The sequence below is a fragment of the Vombatus ursinus genome, unplaced genomic scaffold, assembly GCF_900497805.2.
Source record: "Vombatus ursinus unplaced genomic scaffold, bare-nosed wombat genome assembly UNPS02009173.1, whole genome shotgun sequence".
Lineage (NCBI taxonomy): Eukaryota > Metazoa > Chordata > Mammalia > Diprotodontia > Vombatidae > Vombatus > Vombatus ursinus.
In genome coordinates, this window is record NW_020948951.1 from 658,949 (window position 1) to 684,666 (window position 25,718).

General features: G+C 46.8%; 1 protein-coding gene across 6 annotated transcripts in view; it reads right to left on the bottom strand.

Annotated features, from left to right (window-relative positions):
- Nucleotides 1-1,876: 1,876 nt before the first annotated feature.
- Nucleotides 1,877-25,718, bottom strand: part of KANK2 (KN motif and ankyrin repeat domains 2) — a 28,362-nt gene continuing 4,520 nt past the window's right edge. For 5 of the 6 annotated variants that reach the window (XM_027850893.1, XM_027850892.1, XM_027850891.1 and 2 more), the window contains exons 2-12: nucleotides 25,294-25,405; nucleotides 23,276-24,817; nucleotides 18,159-18,320; nucleotides 17,759-17,864; nucleotides 14,657-14,893; nucleotides 13,147-13,234; nucleotides 11,914-12,133; nucleotides 11,123-11,265; nucleotides 6,079-6,279; nucleotides 5,816-5,908; nucleotides 1,877-4,270 (exon numbers count right to left, since the gene is read on the bottom strand). In XM_027850893.1, the coding sequence (XP_027706694.1) occupies nucleotides 4,211-4,270; nucleotides 5,816-5,908; nucleotides 6,079-6,279; nucleotides 11,123-11,265; nucleotides 11,914-12,133; nucleotides 13,147-13,234; nucleotides 14,657-14,893; nucleotides 17,759-17,864; nucleotides 18,159-18,320; nucleotides 23,276-24,817; nucleotides 25,294-25,330 (2,889 nt within the window). In that variant the 5' untranslated portion in view covers nucleotides 25,331-25,405 and the 3' untranslated portion in view covers nucleotides 1,877-4,210. The remainder of the gene's footprint in view (nucleotides 4,271-5,815; nucleotides 5,909-6,078; nucleotides 6,280-11,122; nucleotides 11,266-11,913; nucleotides 12,134-13,146; nucleotides 13,235-14,656; nucleotides 14,894-17,758; nucleotides 17,865-18,158; nucleotides 18,321-23,275; nucleotides 24,818-25,293; nucleotides 25,406-25,718) is intronic. The other variant, XM_027850896.1, reaches the window with a different exon arrangement.

Below are 25,718 nucleotides of genomic sequence, written 5' to 3' on the forward strand. Positions count from 1 at the left end.
CCCAAATGGGAATGAAAGTATTGTTAATTTTTCCCATTTCTCTCTCTCTCAAAATTTTCTAGGCCTATTCAATATACCACATTGTTTTTAAGCCATTTGAGGGATATAAAAATTTCCTTCAAAACTTTTAGGCAGAAAAGAATGGAAAAGACATATGATTAGGAGTCAACTATTGTTGTTCAGTTGTTTCTCAGTCATGTCTAACTCTTCATGACCCCATTTAGGGTTTTCTTGGCAAAGATAGTGGAGTGATTTGCCATTTTCTTCTCTAGCTCATTTTACAGATGAGAAAACTGAGGCAAAAAGGGTCAAGTGACTTGCCCAGGGTCGCACAATGGAACATTGCCATTCCCCTGTGGCCCTCATCACCTCACACCTGGCCTGTTTCAGTAGCCTTCTGGTTGGTCTCCTTGCTTCAAGTTTCTTCCCCATTCCAATCCATCCTCCACTTCGGAATTGATCTTCCTAAAATATAGGTCCGACCATTACTCACCTTTTCAGTAAACTCCAGTGTCTCCCTTGTTACCTCCAGGATCAAATGTAAAATCTTCCATTTGGCTTTAAAAGTCCTTCATAACCTGGCACTTCTACCTTTCTAGTCTTCTCTTCCATGTAACTCTGTGATCCAGTGACACTGACCTCTTGGTTGTTCCTTACACAAGACACTCCATCTCCAAACTTGTTACATTTTTATTGACTGTCCCCTGTACCTAGAATAGTTTTCCTGCTTTTCTCTGCCTCTTGGCTTCATTTAAGTCCCAGCTAAAATTCCACATTCTACAAGAATCCTTTCCCAGTTGCCCCTAATGCTAGTGCCTTTCCTCTAAGACTACCCACAAGTTATCCTGTAAAATTTTGTTTGTAGTTGTTTGCATGCATTCTCCCATTAGATTGTGAGCTCCTTGAGGACAGGGGCTGCTTTTGCTTTTTTTTTTTTTGTATCCCTCTAGACCCAGATAAGACACTCCCTTCTCACCTCTCCTCATTAAAATCTCTACTTTCCTTCAAGGATCAGCTCAGGTGCCAGGTGTCTTTCAAGGGATCTTTCTTGTCCCTCCAGTCCTAAGTCATTTCTCCCTCCCCAAATTGTCTTGCATTTATTAAATCCATCCAGGAACCAGACATAGGGACTTTCTTGCCTTTATATCCTATACTTGTGTACAATAGACATTTATTGAATGAGTTGTTTGGTTCCTTTCTAATGTAAGATTCTGAGATCCTTGCCTTAGCTCATAGCTTGTACACTTCACCTACCAGTCACTTCCTCTCTTACCATCTGCCACTTATTACCTGTATGACTTTGAGCAACTCATCACCTCTCTGGGCCTTAATTTCCCTATCTCTCCGATGAGGCTGAATAAGGCTAAGTCCTTATGACTGATGTTATCTTGTTACACCAAAACTTTGGAACAATGTTGCAATTAAGTGATAGTAACTCCAAGGAACAACCTCTTCGGGGTTTACCACACTGAGGCCTTTCTTCCCGGGAGAGAGTGAACCAAGCTAGATGAGTGATGTCCCTAAGCTGTATTTAGGGAATGAAATGCCCACAGTTGTATAAAACAAAAGCAGCACCCACAAGCGGGGATGTGGGTTTTTAAGAAGTTTCAGCCCTTAATTACTCTTCTGTGTTTGACCCTACGCAACAGAGAAGTGATTAAATTGTTGGCCATGCTTACCACCACATCCAGGATTTTGGAAAAAAACAAGGGAAGGGAGGGAGGAGGCATTTAGAACAGATCTGAAGTGTGAAGCCCTAATTAACATCTCTGTGGCACAGGCATGGTCACTTTCTCAGCAGTGACTTTTCATGGCAGCTAAAAAAGTGCTCATGGATCAAGCTAAAAACAGCATTGCTTATACTCACATACACACAGTAACTTTAGATAGCTTTATTCATTTACTTTTTTAAGATTATAAAATGAATACTTTATTTAAGTGTAATACTGTCTTATGGAAATACCAATGCAGGATAGTGAGAACAGACCCATGTATATAACTGAGTGCAGGAACAAAAAACCGAAATGCCAACCTCCACAGCATGCTGGGCCAAGTCAGTTGTACGGGACTGAACAAAACAGATAAATAGCGACCTGTCTAGGGAATGGCACATGTCCCACGGCAAGTGTCTGCCATCTCTAAGAGTTTAAAACAAACGTGGGCACAAACACACACATAAACACAAAAACACATAAACACATGCACACACTGACACGTACCATTTCTTAAGTGAGAACCAGGGTCGGTCACCTTTGTTAGCCATCCATCAAGGAATGGCAACACTAGACTAGACTCAGGTTCCTCACTATCCCACCTTTTCAGTTTTAATTCTAAAAGCCAAGCAAAGACCAAATCCTTTCCAAGCACCTCACACATAGAATTTATGTTAGAGAATTTATGTTAACCTCTTGTTTAACATGGTCAATTTGAAATCCCAACAACCCAGGTTAAATACAGCACAGAAACTCTGATCCTGGGAAAGGGGCCAACATTTCAGGGCTGTGTATAAAAAAACCAATCTAGACTGGCAGAGATTTCTGTCCTCAGATCTATCAATCCCAAGGCAGTGAAACAACTCAACTCAACACAAATTGGCTATGGTGAATGGCGGGACATGTGCTTGGCTGGGGTTTCATCTGCTGGACTCTAAGCACAATCACAGGTGAAGAATCTGCTTCCTGGATTAAGGCTTTTCTTCCCTGGGATCACCAAGGAAGAAAGGAAAGAGTAGCTTGTGGTTCCAGAGATGGGACAAGTGGTAAAGGAGCATGTACTTCTGGTTTTCTCAAACTTCTTTTACCCAAGTCACAAAGGAAGGAGCAGGGGTATTGAAAAGTAACATCCTTTGTAAGCCTATTTTTCCAAATAACCTGGCTGGTATGTGGGATTGCCAAACTGATGACCTCAAGAACTTCCAAAACACTGCCACAGGGCTTTTGCACCTGAGAGAAGCCTGGGGTCACTGGTCACACCCAAACACCGACCAGTAGACCTAAGAACAGCCTCTCTACCCTTAGCGCATCTACTTTTTTCTCATTTACTCTTATCTCTTCCTTTTGGGTCAGGCAATGTTTCCAGGGAGGTATCTGTGACTTGGGCCTTGTTACTGGATCTAATCTCATCTTCCCATCTATAAAACTGTCAGGTTGGACAAGCTGATCTTGAAGGTTCCTTGTCTAATGCTCTAAGGAATGGAGTGCTGTGCTGAGATGTCCAGCTCTGTCAGCACCTCTTGCTCCTCTGCGGAGTTCTGCCACATTCGAGGTGGCCCTGAATGCAGAGCTCCTGTTGTCCTAGTCTCTGATGGGATCCTGGGCTTGTCTCCTGGGTCAGACAGGAAAGGTCAAAAAAGACTGGGAGAAAAGGATCAAGTTCTCCTCCCAGCCTGATACAGACTGACTCTGCTATGCTTGGTATAAAAACATAGATAGAAAAAGAAGTTTGTAAAACACACTTCTGAAGACTGAGCAGAACGGTGTAGAGGCCACAGGCATGCAGGCAGGAATGCCAGCCAGATGTGCAAAATCTCATTCTAAACCATGCACAACTTCATAAAACCCTAATATAAAGCTCAAGCTTAATCTTTAATATAAAATTCAGGCTTTAACATAGTGCTTTTTCTTATTTAAAAAACAAAAAAAAATCTTTCCTAACTTCCTCAAACACGTCACTATTTCAAGCTTATTTCTCTGAAAGAGGCCTCCCTCACAGCTTGACATAAAACTCCAATGCCTCCTGTGCCCATGGGGCTGGTTGCTGGGGGTAACGCCCTATGCCCAGGCCCAAGCCCAGGTACCTTCTGTTTAATTCATGCACAGAACTCATTCATGAGCAGAACTCAGTTTCCATCCACAGACATCTTTGCTTTGGCTTGGGTTTGCAAGTTTGGGGAAAAAAAAAACCATTAAGAAATTGCAAACCCTTCCATCTGACACCATGTTCTCCCTTGGTGGCTGAAGGAGGTCTCCAAAGAGTCCAATTGCCCTTTGGACATGGGTGTTATGGAGTCAGGCCAGGGTGGCCAAGCAGTCAGGGACATGGGACAAGATGGGAAGGTGTGGTAGAGAATTCTGTCACAGTGCTAGCCCTCTACCCTAAGGGCAGACAAGCATTGCCAAATATTTCCTCTGCATCATCCCTTCTTTCCCTCTGATGGACAGGTACTGCGGATGCTCTGTGTCCTCTGTCCTGCCAGCACGTCCTATCGCTTCTACTGAGCCTTGCTGGGTGAAATAGCTGTACTCTTGATGGTCATTTGCTTTGGAGGACCCTGAAAGGAGAAGCCAGGGTTTGAGAGAGGTTTTAACCTTTTCATTAGAAGTTTTTTGGTTAAGCCTAGTAAATATGGAGTAGCAAAAGAATCATAGGAGCTTAGAGTTGGAAGGAATGACAGCAGTCATTTTTTTTTTAAAGAGACTAAGTCTTCCTGTATAGGCTGATCTCAATATTGATTCACAAGAAAGCTTTAATCTGCTCTATTTTTTCTGACCTGGCCTAGGTCTTCCCTCCTTAGGTGGTAGCTTGGTGGCTGTCCACTCCCAGGTACTCACCATATTGGCATTGCATAGTACTGATGCTTGATTGGCTTTAAGCCCTAATGCAGAGCACTCCGGAGTTTAAGCCATTCACCAGCCTCAGCATTCCCCAGAAGCTGAGATTACAGACACGTACCACGCTGTGCTTAGATAACAGTTATCTTGTCCAATCTATATACCTGATCAGAAATTCCCTCTAGAATATCCCTAAGAAATGGCCACCTTCCCTTCCCTTGAAGACCTCTAATGATCTCAATTACCCCCAAAGTTAGACTTTTAGATAGCTTGAATTATTAGGACATTTTCCCTTACACTACCTAAGTATGCCTTTCTGCAACTTCTTCCTGTGCTCCTGGTTCTGCCCTCTGGGGCCAAGTAGAAGTCTGGTCCCCCTTTGCTATCATTTCCTGCCCTTTCCTTGTCCCCACTGTGTTTTGTTTTGTTTTGTTATGTTTTTGGGTGAGGCAATTGGGGTTAAGTGACTTGCCCAGAGTCACACAGCTAATGAGTGTTATAGGTCTGAGGCCGGATTTGAATTCGGGTCCTCCTGAATCCAGGGACAGTGCTCTATCTACTGCACCACATAGCTGCTCCCCCCACTATGTTTTTAAGAAGCTAAGAAATGTCATATATCTAAGTTGCTTTCTAAAAACCTAAGCAATGCTAAATGGCACCTCATCACTATTGCATTCAGGCCCATACAGTCTCTGGAAGGGGTGTCAGGTCAGTTTGGGAGTGAATGTGGTTGCTGACCTCAACCCCATGACATTATTCTCATGGCTTTGGCATATATAAGCCTTACACTTCCCTTTAATTATTCACTTATCCATTGATTAATTGACATCCTTCTTTAACTGTCTCCTGTTTTTAGCATGTTTCACCTCTTTTTGGGGGAAGTGGGGTCTGGATCTGTTATTTCATCATTGTAGGCAAACTCCATCCACCAGTGCAGGCAATCCAAATGTAATTTATTGTCTAAGAGTTGCCTGAGTACAGTTAAGTGATTTGTCTAAAGTCACACAGCTAGTATGTGTCAAGGACAGGACTTGGACCCAGACCTTCCTCTTTTCAAAGCTGGCCTTCAGTCCCCAACACTACACTGCCTTCTTGTCTCACCTTTTAAGGCCATTATGTCTACTGCTCCTTGATTTGTAAAGTATCTGGCCTAAAGCCTAAATTCTAGGTTGTTTCAGGGTTTAGAATATCTGTCCCTGACTAGACTTGAATCCATGGGCAGGAAAAGAAGTGAGGAAGACCAGGATCATGACCCTGGGACTCACCGAGGACTTGGCCAAGTTCATGTGTGTGTATAGCATTTCAGCGATGTCATTTTGCCCAGCTTCAAGGGCAATGGAGAGAGCTGTACTGCCATCCTGAAAGGCAAAAGGCTGGGCTGAGAGAGGTGGCCGAGAAAGAAGTGCGGACTCACTCTCTTGCCTTGTGGTGGTACTCTAAGTGAGCTCTTCACCACCGTAACCCCATGGCCTTCCAACCTTCCCCCTTTGTGGGGCCCCCCACCCCAACAATATCTTCTCAAACTCACATGGTCAGTGAGTGCTGTGTTACAGTCAGGTACAGCCAGAAGCAGACGAGCGATTTCCACGTGGCCGTGCTCACAAGCACACATCAGGGCAGTAGAGCCATCATCATCTTGAAGGTTGACGTCAGCAGCACAGGCCAGCAAGGCTTTGACCATATCAATCCGACCATGACTGACAGCCAGCATAAGTGCTGTCTGCCCTGCCTATAAGGAGGGGCAGGGATAGAAATTTTAACCTCTGAGTAAGCTGTGGAAGCCATTAAATGGTAAATTCCCACAGGGCACAGATGACATGTCTTTCTATAACCAACATGGTGCCAGATACAGCTAGGCATTTCCTGGCACTCTCCTTAGGGAGATGGCTGGGTGAACAGGTGCTGGACTAAGAAAGGGTTTCTTAGGCAATGTCATCTTAGGATTGTGGGATTTGGAGCTGGAAGGAACCCAAGAAACCATTTAATTATGGGATTACGGGATCATCAATTTAGAATTGAGGGTGTCTTATTCATTACCTTGTCATGTCCAGGTGAGGACATGAACCCAGGGAAGTGATGGGACTAGCGCCAGTTTATATAGGTAATCGGTGGCTGAGTTGGGATTCCAATCTGGGTCTTTGGACTCTGTTTCTATTGTTTTTTTCCACTATACCTCCTTGCATGTTCTCCTACTACAGCTAGTCAAACCCCATTCTGATAGGAGGGTGCAGGAAAAGAACCCTTTGTCCTTCACTAGGGAGGAAGGATGAAGGGGAAGCAGTGTCTCCCATGTATCCTGTTTGTCAGTACATTCCCTAGAGGAGGGTGAGGGTCTCTTTCTTGACCTGTTTGCTTTGCCAGCTCTACCTATTGTTAAAGAAGCATGACCTTAGAGGTCATCTAATTCATTGCACTCGGAGAGGTTAAGTAATTTGTCTAGGGTCATATGTTGGCTCTCAGGTGGACAATGCTGAACCCTTCCCTGGAAGTCAGGGGAAGACTCAAGGTCAAACGAGAGGGCTTGGGGGTACAGTCCCTTAGATGAATAAAAATGAGGCCAGTACATTCCTTATGTACATCCCTACCAAGTACTCCTTTAGGAAAACAAAACAAAACAAAAAACTCCATGCTCTAAAGTCAAACTAATTAATCAGATCAGGGGTACTTAACCTTTTTTTGAGTCACGGACCCTTTGGTGGTCAGCAGAAGCCTATGGACCCCTTCTTAGAATAATGTTTTTAAAATTCATAAAATAAAATAAAGGATTACGAAAGAAGGCAATTATATTGAAATAGTAATCAAAATATAAAACAAAAATTCACAGTTCCCTTGAAATTTATCCACAGACTCCTTCAGGATCCCTGGACTCCAAGTTAAGAACCTCTGGATTAGATGCTTTTGCATTTTGTTTGTTTTTACTTCTTTGTGAGTTATCTGATAAAATTGCCAAGACCTAGCACCCCTCTGATGACAAGAGCATCCCTGGTCACTCTTTCCAGTACTGGCTATAAAGCTTACTGATGGAAGGGAGTTGCTCCCCATTGCCACTTCCAGTTTCTCCCCCTACCTCCATTACTCAATAACCTCTCCCCCTTAGAAGTCCATACAATCCACGTTTTCCATCCAATCAAAATCCTGGTAGTTGTTTATTGACATCCAAAGCATTCCCCTGCCTAATCCTTAACAAATTCAGTACCTGGTTCACAATCTTTTTTCTCCTCTCCAATTCTTGTCCTCATGCTAAGGGACTGCAACATATATAATGACACTTCCTCAAACATCCTAATCACATAATTCCACAACCTACTCACTTCTCATGACTTACTCTTCCACTCCACCTCAGCCACACACAAAGATGATCATACCATCACCCTCCAAACGTATCACCTCCATGTCAAGAATTCTGAAATCCCCTTATCTGACTATAACCTATTGGCTTTCCAACCCACCTTAAACCTTCCCTTACAAAATTCTACCCTTCACCCCCATTGTGACAACCAATCCCTTGACGTCTCCATACCAGGCCATTTCCCTGTACTAGCTACTTTCTCCTCTTTTCTCCATCTTGACTCCTTGGTGAACCAATTCAACTCTATACCATCCTCCTCTCTTGTATCTTTAGCCTTATCATATCGCCAATTACACCTACCAAAGTCTCAGCCATGGGTCACTCTCACCATTTGCCATCTTCTATCCTGCTACATATGTGTTGCTAAACAAAGATGGAGAAAATAATGAAACTGTTCTGACTGGGTACACTACAGCCTTAGGTTATACAACCTCAGCTGGGTCCTCACTGCTGTTAGGCAATCCTACTATACCTCCCTTGCCAACTCACTCTCCCACTCTCCACAGTGGCTCGTCCAAACCCTCTCAAATTTCCCATGGCTCCCCCTCCTCTCACTCTCATAGCCGAGAAACCTGCCTCATATTTTACAGAAAAAAATAGATATCATTTGCTAAGACCTCCCTCTTCTCATCTCCTATCACTCAGATGTTTTTTGCCACTATCTCCTCCTTTACACCCATTTCACGCAAGAAAGGTGGTCCTACTTCTTGCCAAGGCAAACTCCTCTACCTGCACAAGCCATCCCATTCAAATGGTCTCCTCCAGATTGCCCCCTTTGTCATCCCCATTCTCTCACTTATCTTCAATCTCTGTCTACTGGTTCTTTCCTTATTGTACACAAACATGCCTACATCTTCTGCATCTTTCAAAAAAATCTTACTTGATCCTTCTGCACACCACCCCCCACTATTATTCTATATCTTTTTTTGCCTTTTCTGGCAAAACTCCTTGAGAAGGCCATCTACAATAAATGTCTTCATTTCCTCTCCTCTCATACTCTTAACTCCTTTCAACCCTGCTCCCAACCTTATCATTCCACTGAAACTATTCTCTCCAAAGTTACCAACGATTTCCTAACTGCCAAACCCAATGGCCTGTCCTCGTCTTCACTCTCCTCTGTAGCCTGAGACTATCAATCACCCTCTTCTCCCTGACTCTTTCTTCTCTCCAGGTTTTTGGGACACCAATCTCTCCTGGTTTTATTCCGACCCAGCTATCTGACTGCTCCTTCTCAGTCTCCATTGCTGGATCTTCATCCAGGACATGTCTCCTAACTATGGGTATCCCATAGGTCTCTGTCTTGAGCATTCTTCTCTTCTCCCTCTATACTATTTAGTGATTTCATCAGCTCCCATGGATTTAATTAATATCTCTATGCTAATGACTCTCGAATCTACCTATCTCTCTGCTGGCCTCCAATCTCACATCTTGAGATATCTTCAGATGTCTCAAACTGGATGTCTAGTAGACATTTTGAACTCATGTCCAAAAACAGGACTCATTATCTTTCCCTCTGAACTCTTCCCTCCCTTCCATACTTCCCTATCACTATGAAAGGCACCACCATCCTCCTAGTTTTCCAGGCTTGAAACCTAGGCATCATCCTCAACTCCTTACTATCTCTCAATCTCTCCAAGGCCCTCCTTTTTTACCTTTGTGCCATCTCTTGAATACATCCCCTTCTCTCCTGTGATATTACCAACCACCCTGGTGCAAGCCCTCATGACCTCTACAGTAATAGCCTACTCTCCTCACTCCTGTCCATCATCCTTTCAGCCACCCAAGAGAGTTTTCTAAAACACAGGTCTGACCATGTCACTCCCATATTCAAACACCAGTGGCTCCCAATCACTTCTAGGATCAAATACAAAATCCTCTGTTTGGCATTCAAAGCCTTTTATAACCTGGCCTCCCCCTACTTCCTACATATAAACTGGCCTCCTGGTCATTTCACAAACAAGACACTCCATCTCTTAGCTCCAGGCATTTTGTTTGGCTGTCCCCCATGCTAGGAACGCTCTTCCTCCTCAACTCCATCCATTGACCTCCTTGGCTTCCTTTCAGTCCCAGCCAAAATTCTACTTTCTTTAGGAATCCTTTCCTAACCCTTAATTCTAGTGCCTTTCTTCTGTTAATTATTTCCTATTTATGACACATACAGTTTGTTTGCACATATCTGCTCGCTCCTTGTCTCTCTCATTAGACTGTAAGCTCCTTGAGGGCAGGGAATATCTTTTGCCTTGCTTTGGATTCCCAGCTCTTAGCCCAGTGCCTGGCACATGATAGGTGTATAATAAATGCTTACTGACTGAAATGCCTTTTGACAGCAGCTAATCTTGTGTCTCAGCTGGACCGAAGCTAGAAAAGGGGGTCAGGCCTGCCCACACCTTGGTTGAGAGAAGCAGGGATAACAGGGCCTCTGAGGGTTCTGGTCTAGGCGATGGCATTCAAAAGAGTGAAAGGCAGATGAAGGTCACTATGAAGGCTGATCTCTTCCTGCCTAGGAGAGAGAGGGGGAATTTCCCTCTCATGGACCAGGCTAGAGAATATTAGCAGGCATTTACACAGCACCTTAAGGTTTGCAAAGTGCTTTACAGGTGTTACTTCATTTGATACTCACAACCACCACAAAGGCAGGTATTGTAATTTCTCCTATTTTGCAGATGAGGAAACCTCTTTCTCAGGTTCACACGGCTAGTATCTGAAGGAGGATTTGAACTCAGGTCTTCCTGAGTCCAAGTCTAGTCCTCTATCCACTACCCTACCTAGATGAACCAGACGGGGGTGAGCAACAGATAGGAAGTTAGAAAGTCATGGATTTCAGTCCCGGCTGTGCCATCAGCTCGCCGTGAGGCTTCCCTCGCTTGGCCTCAGTATCCCTCTGTGTAAAATGAGGGGCTTGGGTAGTGGTGGGGAACCTGTGGCCTCAAGGCCACATGTGGTCCTCTAGGTCCTCAAGTGCGGTCCTTTGACTAAATCCAAACTTCACAGAACAAATGTTCAGTCAAAGGGCTGCACTTGAGGACCTAGAAAGCCACATGTGGCCTCGTGGTCACAGGTTCCCATCCCTGGGCTTGGGTCTCTTCCAGTTCAAGCATTCTATGATTTTGCCAAGCAGCCTGACAGAGGGCCCAAAGGCTTCCATCTAGGTCCTGTCCACCCCCCACCCACCCCCTGAAACCTCCCACCTCATCTTCTAGACTCCTGTAGGATGGCTACACACCTGGCTGGCTTTGAAGTTGACATTCCCAAGTCTGAGCAACTGCAGGATGGTGTCCATGTCTCCCTCTGCCTGAAAGGCTGCCAACGCAGTCAGCATGATAGCCGTGTAGCCAGCTCGATTCTGTTTATCCACATTGCAGAGACCTACGGGGTCAACGAACCTTCTGGCCACTTTTCCCTGCCTGGGCCATTGCCTGTCCTAGACAGGCCACACAGATCACCTCTCGACCCCTTCTCCAGCCCTCCAATGCATTCCAGGGCAGGCTTCCAGACTGGCCTCCAGGAACCCTCGTTTTATCTGCCTCATCCCAGGACTACTGAACAAAGAATGTGAGTTCCTTTAGGGCAGGGAACTTGCCTCACTGAATCTTGGTAGATGCTTAATAAATTCTTGTTAAATTGGATTGCACTCACTCCCCTCTCCAGGTACCTTAGTAATCTGCAGTGAACTATTTCTGAAGCATTTTTATACCTTCCACTTGTTTAGATCTTAGTGAATTGTGTCTCCCAAATACAAATAGCACTTACATCAAAGAGTTATTTTGAGGATCAAATGGAATCATATTTGCAAAGTGGTTGGAGTTCAGCACCTGGCAGTCCTTATTAGACCTATTCTTCCTCCCTTCCTTTCTTCCTCTCTCCCTCAGCTTGGGCTCTGTGGCCAGTGACCACTTCTGTGCCTTTTTCCAAATTCCTCTCCTCCAAGTGCCCCTCCCACCCCACACCAAAGGGAGGCTGGGAATAAACTCTGCTTGTAGCATGCTCTTTCATCCATGGTGCTAGTGATCTCACCAGTGTCCAGCAGCTGCTTGACCACAGGGAAGTTGGAGTGGGACACGGTGTAATGCAGGGCAGTGTTGCCATTGCCGTCAGCCATGTTGACAATGAATTGGAGCAGCTGGGGTGACATGGCCCGGAAAGTGACCATGTGCCTGCGGACCACCTCCGGGTGTGCATCCTTGTGGCAGGAGAGCCTCAGCCAGTCCTGAAGCACTGTGCTGTATGCTGCTTTCTGGGCATCGTGGTGGTGGGGGGAAGGATAGAGGTTGGAATGTGGCAGGATCAGAGAGACGAGCTCAGGCTCCCTCCCATGCCCCTTGGCTTGGGGCAAAGCTATGCAGAGGAGATAGGCCAGGGTGGGCTTTGAGCGGGGAAAAGTCCCTTAAGGGTTCATGAGATTTAAAGTCAGGAGAAACCATGTCTTTTAGTTAACATTCTTCATTTTACATATGGTAAAACTGAGGCCCAGAGAATGGGCGGGACTTGACCAGTGAGTAGCCGGTGGTAAGTAGCCCTGGCTAATTAGGGCTCCTATCCCCCTAGACCCAGTGCTGTTCCATTAAACACCACCAGGGCTAGGCTACGTCAGATTCCTTGGGTTCCCTTCAACACTGAGTAGTGCTGTGCATGGTCTTTCTCTTTCTCTGTCTCTCTCAAGTTTTCCCCTCCATAGGAACCAAGGAATATAGGATTCAGAGTTCTAGTCCACAGGCACACAGAGTTTAAATGACTTGCCCATTGAAAAGAAACCAAAAGATTGACTCCATCTTGGAGCAACCCTGACAATTAGGACCACTATGAAAAACATATTCCTGTAAAATCAAAGGGACACTCAAAAGCAAAATTGTTTTAGAAATGTGCTTCTCACGTAGTCCTAATTATCAAGGTTGCTCCAGGATGGAGTCTTGCTCATCCTCTTTACCATGCTCACACAGCCAGTAAACATGAAAGCTGAGATGTGAACCCAGGTCTCCTGATTTTAGGCCTAGCTCTCGTCCCACTGCACCATACTGTCTCTCTCCTCAGCATCATAAAACCTCAGAGCAGAGAGGAATCTCAGAGGTCCTCAAGGCCAGATGCTTTATTCTACGTAAGGTCAAACCAAGGCCTGGAGAGGATGTGCCCAAGGTCACCCATCATTGGCAGAGCCTTAACTGGGATCCACATCTCTACATTTGGGCATTTGTTCTTGGGTGCGATTGCCCCTTCCCCCACACCACCCCCCCTACACCTTGCCCTCCATACCATCTCTTTCTCAGTGAGGGCATCTGGACTGTCCAGGTATTTCTGCAGGGTCAGACAGGCAGAGATGAGGTCTGCGCTAAGCTCCAATCTGGCAGGATTGAAAGATTGAGGCAGAATCAGAAAAAGCCAGGACTATCTCCCAGCTGGACCTATTTGGGGGCACCATGATCCTGCCATCAGGGTCAGGTTCCAGAAAGACAATTTAGGGATTTACATTCATACTGAGGAGTATGGGACTGAGAGAATGACAGTGGGTTTGGATGATGGAAGGGGGAAAGATCATGAGGAACTGGACATCTTCAGGGCCAGGCAAATGGGATTTTAGTTATTTAGTCATTTCAGTTGTGTCCAACTCTTTGTGACCCCATTTGGGGTTTTCTTGGCAAAGATACTGAAGTGGTTTGCCATTTTCTTCTCCAGCTCATTCTACTGATGAGGAAACTGAGGCCAACAGGATTAAGTGACTTGCCCAGCTAGTAAGTGAGGCCAGATTTGAACTCAGGCCTGGTGCTCTATCCACTGCATCACCTAGCTGCCCAAATGGGATTAGGGATTATAATAAATTAAGCTCACATTGCTATAGCACAACTATCCTGTGAGGAAGGCAGAGAGCTAATTACCTCTGTTTTATGGAGCGGCTCTCTGACCCCAGTCACACACAGCTAGTAAGGGACACAGCAGTCTTGAACTCAGGCTTTCTGACAACGAGACTAGCCCTCTTTCTGCTTGTACCAAACTGCCTATGGCTGACAGGAAACATCAGCCCCCGTAGCTGAGCTCTGACTCTTACCCAGCGAAGGTCTTTATCTTTCTAATGACTGTGAAGGGCTGCCACCTACCACTATATCTGGCCTCCACAAGGTGGGAAAGTGCAGCGAAGACTCCTGCAGGTCCCTGTTTCCCTCAGAATTGTCTCTTCCAGGGGCAAGGAGAGGGAAGGAGGGATAGAATTTGGAACTCAAAACTTTCAAAAAAAAAAAAACCCAACAAAATGTTGGGGTTAAAATGTTAAAAAAATGTTAAAATGTTAAATGTTAAAAAAAATTGTTTTTACATGTAATTGGGTGGAAAATGTTATTTAAAAATTAAAAAAAAAGAATTGTCTCTCCCAGAGACCAGGATCTGATAAACTAATTCATGCTGAGATGTAAGTGACCAGGCTTGTCTTAATGTTTACCTTCTCAAGTTTGCATTTTTAAAAAGAAGCTGCTTAGTGACTAACTCTTAGCCCCCGAATTTTGTATAGTGGTAATTGGGGCAGTAAAGTATATCATGGCGTGATTATTAATTTTTTTTGTGGGAGGGGTGGTCCGGGGGACCCATTTTACTGCCATTCAAACAAACTTTACCTATAAACAGCTGCCATTAATGGATTAGCATTGCCTAAGGTTAAAAATTGCTCTGCTGTCTCAGTCTGTGTGTGTCTGGGGGGCCCGGTTATATGCGCGGCTCATTCTCACCAACGCTGGCCCTGGGTAGAGCCTGAGCCCACTGGAGGCATGGCACTTACCTAATTTCATCCTCTGCCTTTGGGCTGCTGGCTGCCTCAGCCACAGGCTCTTTCCTCTGTACAGTCCCAGCCTTGCCTCCCCAAGTGGGTTCTGCCACTGAGACCACCCCTCTAGGACGGCCTCCATCGCTGGCCCCAGGGAGCCCCTCATTGGCCTCATGGTATTCACTCTCTGTGCTCTCATTGTCTGAGAAATTCTCAGCTGTGCTGGAATCCTCAGATGATGTAGATTCATACCTGGGGAGAAGGGAAGGCAGGTCAAGGATGGGTGGCCTGTGGAGAGATGGAATGAGAAACTTCTGGCCCTAGGGCACTTTGCCTTTGAAAGCCCCACTAGATCCTCCTGCACAGTTCTTGTCTCCTCATCTCTCTGCTTTAAAATCTTCAAGGGCTTACTAGTGCCTGGGAATCAGTCACTCACTCAATAAACATTTAGTAAGCACCTACTATGTGCCAGGCACCTACTATGTGCTAAGCCCTGGAAGTCAAATCCAGATTCTTCCATATGGCATTCTAAGCCCTCCATGTTCTGATGCTGACATGCCTAGCTTCCCCTCACGTTTCTCATACCGATGCAGGCTATACTCTGGGCATACTGGCCTACCCTGTCCTTGAAATGTGTGCCCAACTGGCTTACCTCTACCTTTTCCCTCCTTGTTCCTTATCCTTGGAATCCTCTACTCTCCCTGTCTGAATACCTACTGGTTCTTTAACAGGCAATTCCTGGATAAGGAAGTCAATGGCTTTATCTCTTACCAATGCAGCTCAGAAATTTCTCTGACACTTTTAGAATGAAATGAGTTGCTTAGGACAGAGGTGTCAAACTTGTAGCCCACAGACCTTCAGGTGTGACCAGAATCAGATTAAAATGTAATTGGGTGATAAATGGTCAAACGATATGAACAGGCAGTTTTCAGATGAAGAAATTAAAGCTATCTACAGTCATATTAAAAAATGCTCTAAATCACTATTGATTACAGAAATGCAAATCAAAACAACTCTGAGGTACTGCATCACACCTATCAGATTGGCTAACATGACAAAACAGGAAAATGATAAATGTTGGAGAAGATGTGGGGAAATTGGAACACTAATGCATTGTTGGTGGAGTTGTGAACTGATCTAACCATTGTAAACAGCAATTTGGAACTATGCCCAAGGGGCTATAAAAATGTACATATCCTTTGACCCAGCAATAGTACTTCTAGGGCTGTATCCCAGAGAGATCATACAAATGGGAAAAGGACCCACATGTACAAAAATATTGATAGCAGCTCTTTCTGTGGTGGCCAAGAATTGGAAATTGAGGGGATGCCAATCAACTGGGGAATGGCTGAACAAGTTGTGGTATATGAATGCAATGGAATATTATTGTGATATAAGAAATGATGAGCAGGCAGACTTCAGAAAAATCTGGAAAGACTTGATGGACTGATGCTGAGTGAAGTGAGCAGAACAAGGAGAACCACTGTACACAATAATAGCCACCTTGTGCGATGACTGACTTTGATAGACTTGACTCTTCTCAGTAATGCAAGGAGCTAAGACAATTCCAAAAGACTTACGATGGAAAATGCTATCCACATCCACAGAAAGAACTATAGAGTCTGAATGTTGATGGAAGAATACTATTTGCTCTCTTTTCTTCTTCTGTTTTGTTTTGTGTCCTCTTTCTGGTGGTTCGTCCTATTGGTTCTAATTCTTCTTTACAACATCACTAATGTGAAAATATGTTTAATGGGAATGCATATGTAGAGCCTATATCAGATTGCACACTATCTTGGGGAGGGAAGGAGGGAGAGAGGGAGGGAGGGGGAGAAAATTTAAAACTCAAAAGTTTATAGAAGTGAATGTTGACAACTAAAAATAAATTAATTAATTAAAAAACTAAGAAAAATGTAATTGGGAAATTTCTAACAAAATAAATAAAAATACAATATAGCATAGACAATGTTAGTTTGTGACTTTCTAAGCCAACAGGTGGCCCACAGGGATCCATTTTGATTTGAATTTGGCACCACTGGCCTAGGTTATTGAGAGATAAAGCCAGGATTTGCTACAGGTGGAACTTGAACCCAGTGCTTCCTGGCTCTAAAGCTAGTTCTATCCATGATGATACCCTGCCTCTCAATAACATTAGGGGTTAGGAAATGGCCCTGTTATTTTACTGGCACAGGGACCTCCTAAGTAAGCAAACTCTTTCTACCAATTCAGGTCTGTACCTTCTCTGTCACTTACAGCCTCAGAGACTGCCTCCTGCCCTAAGAAATGAAATGATTTGCCACCCAGGGTCCCACAGCCAGAATGAGTCAGAGGTGAGGGCTGAAACTGCTATTTCTGATTCCTAGCTAGGTTCTCACTCAGCACTCCTGCCTGCTACCTTTTTTCAAAGCCTGGTTCAAATGCCATGCCCTCCAGGAAGCCCCCCTTGAACCCTGCCTTGGATTGTAGAGCCTTACCTTGTACCCCCCTAACGTACTTAAAATAGAATGCTATATATTATGGTGATCTGTGTTTGGGTTTTAACCTTTGTTAGACCCTAAGCTACATGAGGGCAAGGACTCTGTCTCATCTAAGTTTTATAGGTTTTATCTAAAGATCAGGTGTTTAATAAATGTTTAGTGTATGAATGAAGCATCAAACCAACTGAAAGTCACGGTCATCTCTGGGGACAGTGTAGGCAGCAAACCACACTGGATAGGTTTTCCTCCCCTAGTAGGTGCGTGCAGGTAAGCTACAGTGGAAGTGTCCATAAGGAGTCGTTTCAAAGGGGAAGGGAACATCACAGATTAACAATGCTTAATTTGGAGAAGGTACCACACAGGAAAGAAAGCCAGCACATCACATTATGGGTTGTCCATCTGCCTACAGGAACATGAGGTCTTTGGGAACACCAGGTGATAATACCCTTTTCCTCTCACCTGCCTGCTCCCCTCCCCCCACCCCCACCAGTCCCTTCTATGTTCTAGCAAACATAGGGACACCCCAGGACAGCTCTGGTGGGGCCACGACCGAGCCTCTGGAAGAAGGTGCATCTCAGAGGTCAGGGAGGGAGCTGGGGGACCATCATCCTTAGCGGTTAGTGCCCCGGGCCCTTCTTACCCGCCATTGACACCTATGAACTGAAGGTTCTTCCTACTGGACACAGGGTCTGTGCTGGTCTCCTTCCTCTTCATGATGGACTTGATTCCGGCCTGCAGCAGGGCTGCTGGGGAAAGGGGAAAGATCAGGGTCAGATCCCTCCCTGCCCACATCCTGCTGTACTCTGTGCAATAGGGATGGAGGGAGGATGGGGAGTGCAGGGCAGGCCACAGTGGAGCCAGCCTCTCTTTGCCAGCTGGGTCCCAAGACCCCTGGGGACCCCCTGCCACTTCTCTGCCTCCCAACCCTAGTTGGCAGGAATGGTGAGATTAAACAGGACAGAAAAGCCTGGTACCTGAGCCTGGCCCTTCATTATGCCAGGGGCTTCCCCCCTTCCCCAGGCCCTTCCTGTCCTCCTTACCTGAACCCTCCTCGGATTCCTCCTTCCCATGAAGTGCCGAATTCCCGCTCTGTTCTCTGGAGAAGCTGGATGTTATTCTTGGCTTTTCTAGGGACTGAGTAGGAAGGGTGGCTGCTGGCCCTGGGGGCACCTCTGAAGGCTTAGTGAGGCCCCGAAAGGGAGCTGGAGAAGGGGGAGGGAGAAAAAAAGTAAAGGAGGGTGTCAAGAATGATTATGGAATAAAGGAGGGTGATATTCAAACATCCAAGAAAAGCAAGGTTCTGTCCCGAGAAGAACCATCCAAATCTCTCTCAAATTTCCTTTGAGAAGAAGAAACTGTTTTCTCCTGGTCCTGAGATATCACTCCATACTGTTCCACCCTGGCTTCAAAATCTGCCTCTGATCAAATGAGATAGTATTTGCAAAGTGCTTAGCACAGTGTCTGGCACATAGTAGGTGCTTAGTAAATGCTTTTTTCCTTTTCTCTGATGTTTACTACTTGTGTGACTGTGGACAAGTCACTTTATTTCTCTCCTGCTCCATTTCCTCATCTATAAAATTAGGAGGCTACTTCTCAAAATGCGGTCTGTGGACCCCTGAAAGTCCCCAAGACCCTCGAGATCAAAACGATTTTCACAATAATACTAAGTCAAACATGCTGACTAAAACACTCTTCCTCCCTTTTTTAACTACATTATCTGCGTGAGGGTGGATTTCCCTAATATACTTCAACCCAAACACCACGTAGCAACAGACTGAATGCAGAAGCAGATCTAAGAGACCAGTTGTTTTTCCATTACACCTGAAGTGAAAGAGATTTGCAAAAATACAATGCTATTCTTTTCATTTTCTTTTGTTTTGGAAGATATAATCATTTTTTCATAAAAATATCATTTACATTAACACGTAATGGCTTATTATTATAAATGAATTAAATTAATATTTAAAATATAAAATGCAGTTTCAATATCTAACATGGGAAATATCGAGAGGACATAATCCACATAAACAAAAACTCTTAATAATTTTTTAAGAATATGGAAGAGTCCTCAATAATTTTGAAGCACATAAGGGGGTTGTTAGACCAAGGAGTTTGAGAATTAGGTGACTTCTAAGGTCCCTTTCAGCTCTAGGTCTCTAAGCCTGTACCATCTCTCTGCAGAGGCATCTGGTGGCGAATGCTGGCCCTGTAGTCAGAAGACCTGAGCTCAAATCTGGTCTCAGATACTTACTGGCTTTGTGACCCTGGGCAAGTCACTTAACCTGTTTGCCTCAGTTTCATCATCTGTGAAGTGAGGCCACTAATAGCACCTATCTCTCAGAGTTATTGTGAGGATAAAATTAAATAATATGTGTAAAGTACTTTGCAAACCTTAATGCAGTATATAAATGTTAGTAACTATTACTGTACCTCCTGACACACATATTCTCTATACTACCAACTTTCTGTTTGAATTCGGGGGAAAATCCCTTCCCCCTCTCTGGGCCTCAGTTTCCCAATCAGTGGTCTCTAAGGCCCCTCCCAACTCTGTGAAACTCTAATTCTGGTGAAATAGCCAGAGTGCTGGGCTTGGAGTTAGGAGGATCTGAGTTCAAATATGACCTCAAACTCTTACTGTGCGACCCTGGACAAGTTGCTTAACCATGTTTGCCTCAGTTTCCTCATCTGTACAATGTGGGCTAGAGAAAAAAATGGCAAATTATTCCAGTATCTTTGCCAAGGAAAATGAGGTCGGATGTCACTGAAAACACCTGAGCAGCAATACTTTTAAACTTTAATAACTTTAAATAAGTAAACTTTAGTAATCGATCATAAGTCATCTAGAAACAGGAAACAGTCTATAGATTGCATTTTAAAGAGAAGTCATTAAGGTTTCACAGCTATATTGCAAAATGCAGTGAAAAGAACATTGGATTAGGAGTTGATTTCAAAGATCTGATTCCAAATCCTAGCCCTGCCACTTACTAACTACATGATGCTGCCTGTTAGTCCTGTGTTTGTCACTTAGCATTGGGGTGACCATCCCTCTGGGCTTTATTCTCTGCAGAAGGAAGAGTTTGGACTTTGTTACGCAGTTGTATCTGACTCTTCCTGACTTCAACTGGAGTTTTCTTGGCAAAGGTACTGGAGTGGTTTGCCATTTCCTTCTCCAGCTCATTTTACAGATGAGGAAACTGAGGCCAACAGGGTTAAGTAACTTGCCCAAGGTCACATAGCTATTAAGTGTCTGAAGCTGGATTTGAACTCAGGTCTTCCTGACTTCAGGCCTGGACACTGAGCTGCCCCTAAGCAGCTCTTGTCTATGACCTTAAGCCTAAGTCAAAGACCAAGTTTCCTCAGTCACAAAACTGGCAGAAGTGTGGCCCCTAGGGTTGTTCTGAGGAAACCACTGAGGATACTGTAAAGTCATCTACAATAATAGGACCTGTTTTTTCTGATTACAGCTCAGGTGGCTCCCCCCCCCCCCCCAAAAAAAATCCAGACACATTAGCTGCGAGAAAATTAATTTTGCCTTTAAATCTCTGCCGTCTGCTGGGGTAAGTGACCTGGTGCTGTTTAGGTAATGCGATAGTGAAATAAATCCTGAGTCTAGAATTCAAAGACCTGAGTTCAGATCCTGACTTTCTGTGCCCCCTTCTCCTGGACCGCTTAGATTCCTTGCCTTTCTTTAAGACATAGCTACAATCTCACCAGATGTAAGAAGCCTTTCCCAGACCTGCCCCTGCAGCTAATGTCTTCCCTTCTCAGATTAATTTCCATCTATTCTGCATACATCTTGTATGTAGATGTTGTATTTACATGCATGTACATGTTGTGGTTACGTGTAGTCTCTGCTCATTAAAATGTGAACTCCTTGTGGGCAGGGGCTGTGGGTAAGCTTGTGTTTGTATCCCCAATGCTTAACACAGTGCCTGGCACATTCACTGTAAGTGATCAATGAGTGTCTATTGGTTGACTGACTACAGGACCCCGGGAAAGTCCTCCTTTTCTAGGTCTGTTTCCTCATCTGCAAAATAAGGGGGGTTAGACTCGTGAGGAAGCTTGGGAGCCAGAAGCCCTGGGTTCAAATCTCAGACTCTGTTACTCCCTGGGTGACCTGGGCTAACTAAATCAATGATCTCCTGGGCCCAGACATCTCCATAGGAAGGCGGCTAAACAAAATATGACCTTTAAGGTCTCTTCCAGGTGCGGTATGCAGAAGTTCTGGATGATTTCTGTTCTGTCCCCTTGCCCCATCGCACGCCTCTCCCCCTCATCCACCAGCAAAGATGAGCATCCACACAAGCAGGGCCCAAAGCACTTTCAGTAGGAGAGGGAGCCTCCCAGCAGATTTAAGACAGAGGCTAAACAAAAAGTTGGGCTCCCTTCTGTCCACCAGGAGGCGGAGGCCAGGGCTTAGGAGAGAGAGAGGGAGGGAGGGACGGGGCCGGAACAGATCAGCCCTGGCCCGCTGCCTGCCTTTTCTGCCTGGCATTCTGGGAAAGCAGCCTAGTTTGGCCCAGCCCTCCCAGCGATGGTCCCCCCTTCTCCTCCTCCTCCTCCTCCTCACCCTTCTCAGAGCCCACAAGGGTTGCTGGCGCCAAGGAGACCCTGGGGAGAGCTGCAGCTCTTTGAGAACCCCCTGGCCCCCGACCTTCTACCCCCACCCCTGTAAGCTTCAGAACTCTGCACCCTCCCCCCCTTCAGACCACTGCCTGCTCCCATTAGTCATGGTGCATGAAGAAAGCAGTCAGGGGGAGGGAAAAATCACAAACTCATTGGAAGTTTGAGCTGAACCCAGCTGTTCGTGCTAGCCACCCCCTTTGGGGCTCTCTGAGTGCCCTTCCCTAATTCCCTTCCTCTGGGCAGTCCTCTCGCCTCCACCCAGACTCCCCACCATTACTTCACTCGGTCTTTGCAGCCAGGACCCCTAATTTACATCCTAAATCCTCCCCAATGATGTCTGCCCTCTTCCTAACTGGGCCTTTCCCTTTTGGGGGTATCCCCTCATCCCGCATGAAATGGGCTGCAGCCGAAATGAGATTCAAATTTCTTAGGAGGGGGACTTCCCCAGAAGACAGAAGCCTGGGCAGCTATCTCAGAACATGCTCCCATCTGCTTTCCTGCCTGAAAGCTAGGGCAGGGATGACTTCTAGAAGCTGAGGGACAGAGTGTCCTTAATCCAAGGAATTGGCCAGCAGGACTTGTAACCTGAGATACCAGGCCATGCCTCGTCCTGTTTGGGATGGACCTAGAACACAGCCGCCTAAGCCCTAGGAGACGATCAGGAAAAATACTGGAATTGGGGGAGAGTGGGATAAACACACATCTCTCCCTCCCAGAAGAAAGATAAATAAACACAGCTGTGGCCTCCTCCTCCCTCCTCCTCTTCCTCCCTATGCACTTCTTCAAAGTGTGACTTAGCCCTTGCCTGAGACCTGGATCAGGGCAGGCAGGGACCACATCCCTTCCCATCCCAGCCAGGAGAATGAATGGAAGATGAGGGTCAGGGTGGGCTTCTCTTCACTCTCCATAAATTCCCAACTCTCCAAGTACGCCCCCTCTGCTTCGACTGTCTACCAATCCACCGCTGTCCTCCCTTTCAAAATGTAGGTCCATCACAGAAGCTCCGAGCTAAAGTGGACCTCAGAGGACATCTGATCCAACCCACATCTGATGGCAAATCCTCTTCAACAGCATCCCTAAGAAGTGATCGGCCAGCCTCTGTCTGAAGACCTCCAGAGATGGGGAGTTAATCCCTTTTACTTTTAGACAATTCTAAGTGTTTTTTTTTAAAGGTTTTCCTTATGCCAATTCTAAATCTGCCTCTGTACCTCCAACATTTTTCTCCTCGTCCAAGCTTAGCAGAAGCTGTCTAGTTCATACAATATGCGACAGTCCAAGATGTCGGCAATGCTGCTTTCTCTGACCCACAGTCCCTCTACATCAATGTCACTTATAACTACCCTTTCAGTATGCCATCTTGGGTTGACCCCAGGGGTACGAGTTTGGGCCAGGCAGACACCAGAGTCCATTTTGGTGGACCAACCAGAGTCAGAAGTCCTAAGGCACTGACAATCCAAACGGTTTTTCCAGACTGAGCACAAAAATGTGACAGTTATGAAGGCTGCCCCTCCTCCACCTCCCCAGGGCTCACCTGCCAGTCCATTGCAGCCAGGACCCAGGCCAGGGGCAGTCTCCTGGTCTTTCTCCCCATCCCGGTAGGGCTCAGTGGTAATACTGATTTTCTTTACCACGTGGAAGGTGCTAGATGGCAGGCTGGCAGGGACAATGGGAATGACGGGGCCTGGGAAGGTGGTCTCCACCACTTCCCGGGTGCAGTGCACAGCTATAGAGGGCTGGTTCCAGGTATTCCCCTCAGGACTCCGTGTCACCAGAGCTCGAAGTCCTCCGGGGCCAGATGGCTCCAGGCTCTGGGCCCTTTGGGCTGGGGTCCCTGTGGCTGTGCTGGCGGCAATCTTAGGCTCCCCTTGCACCTGGACCACCTTCACTGTATCTACCCTGATGGGCCCATCTGGTGGTGGCCAGATCCGGGAGTCACTAGGGGGATACTGGCCAGATGGTACTCCCATTTCCTCTGGAGGCTCAGGACCTTCCTGGATGACCCCTGAGGGGCTCACTGAGGCGCAGGTGGGAGCAAGGGCTGGTGCTGATGCTGGAACTGGCTGCTGGCCCTGGGCCGCCTGCAGTTCTTGCAGGGCCTTCTTCAGCTGTGTCTCCAGCACAGCGATCTTGGCAGTCAGAGCAGCCTGGCCCTCAGGTGCCCCGAGGTCCCTCTCCCGAACCCAAGTGCCCACACTCCTCTGGGTGCTGACATCCTCTGGCCCCACACCCACAGACCGGCTTGCTTTCTTCTCCCCATCAATGTCCAAATCTGAGAAGGGCTCAGCAGGGTCTGGCAGGTCCAGGAAGAGCTCACCTCGGCTCCGGCCTCCAGCCCCAGTACGGGCGCCAGGGTGACCTAGGAACTTCTGACTTTTCAGCTGGACACTGAGCTGCCGCTTTTCCTCCTGCAGCACAGACACCTTGACTTGAAGGATGGGGATGAGTTTCACCTGCTCCTCCAGGTGACGGAGCTTCCTCAGGGCAGCAGCCATCTGCTCTCGTACGTGCTGCAGGTGGCCTGGTGTGGGTGACACGGGCGTGGACAGCCCTGAGGAGCTCAGTGGTGTGCCACCATTGTGGGTGGACAAGAGTCGGGGGGGAAGCCCGGCCCCAGCCAGGGAGCCCGTGGAGCCGGCTGCACTGGGTGTCAGGCTACCCAGGCCCCCGGCTTGGGGCCGACTGCACTCACCACCTGCCTGGTCCTCCAGCTTTCGGCGGGCATCCAACAGGGTCCTCTCCACACGGGGGTTGAAGCCCCCTCGAGTCTCAAGAGCCCCATACTGTGGGTAAAAGCCTCTGCCGCAGTAGGAGTAGGCCGAGTGGCGACTGTCCACGCTGGCGTTCGAACACAAGGACTCAGTTGAAGTCCACCAGGAGCCAGTACCACGGGGCAGGGAGCTGAGTCGGGGGCGCCGGTGCACAGCCACCCGCTTCATGGTGTGGCCCTTCTCAATGTCATCCACATATTTGAGAAAGTCCAGGTCTAGCCGGTAGCCATAGGGAGTCTCAACCGAGTAGGGGGGCTCTGGGTCCTTCCCTGGGAAGGCTGTGGGTGACGTGGGCACATGCTTCCCTGAAGTGATACAAGATAAGGATGGTGGGGTGTCATTTATTTCCTGTCCCCAGGCTTAGGGATCCTTACATCTCAGATGCTCTGCCCCCTTCCTCTTCCCACAGAATCTTTTTGTCTTCTGAGAAGCCCTCCTTGGTCAACCTCACCTAGTTCTAGCGCCCGCCCAGTGCTTATGGATGTGGTTAGTACCAAATTCCCTTTCACGTGCTAGATGGATGGCTTTGGGTCTCCTCCCTTGGACTAGGGGCCCCACAAGTACATGGGCTATGTTTCCCACTTTTACTCTTGGTTGATGTCTGGAGCTCTTAAAGAGTTGATCCCAGGGAGAGTGGGAGACAGCCACAGAGATAAAAGGGACTGAAACATCCAGCCTGGGAACAGACAGTCTTCCTTTTCTTCTGTCCCTCTCACCCCAACCCCCAGCTTGAGTACATCAGAAAGTGTGAGTGAAGCATGGGGGTGGGGTGGGTTCTGACCTGGGAAGGCAGACTCCATGTGCAGGATTTGGGCCATCTCCTCTCCTTCAGCCTCACTCTTCTCAGGGGTCACCAGGTTAATGTGGAGTTAGATTCTGGCACCAAGAGCCTCCTGGGGAGGGGAGAAACAGTGGGGAGCCAGAGACCATGAGTGTCCCTTGGGGACCTGGGCAGAGGACAGAAATCCAGGCTGGCAGCACTCCTTCCTGCCCGACAAGGGTCACTTGACATTCTTCCCATGCTTTTGATTCCGCTCTATCCTTTCAGGACAATCATGAGGTGTGTGTGTGTGTGTGTGTGTGTGTGTGTGTGTGTGTGTGTGTGTGTGTGTGTGTGTGTGTGTGTGTTGAGGGGGACCAGGCAGAGAGAAGGTAGGGAGAGTTGCTGGGTCCCTTTCTGGGCCTCTGCCCCTGGGGCTTGAGCAA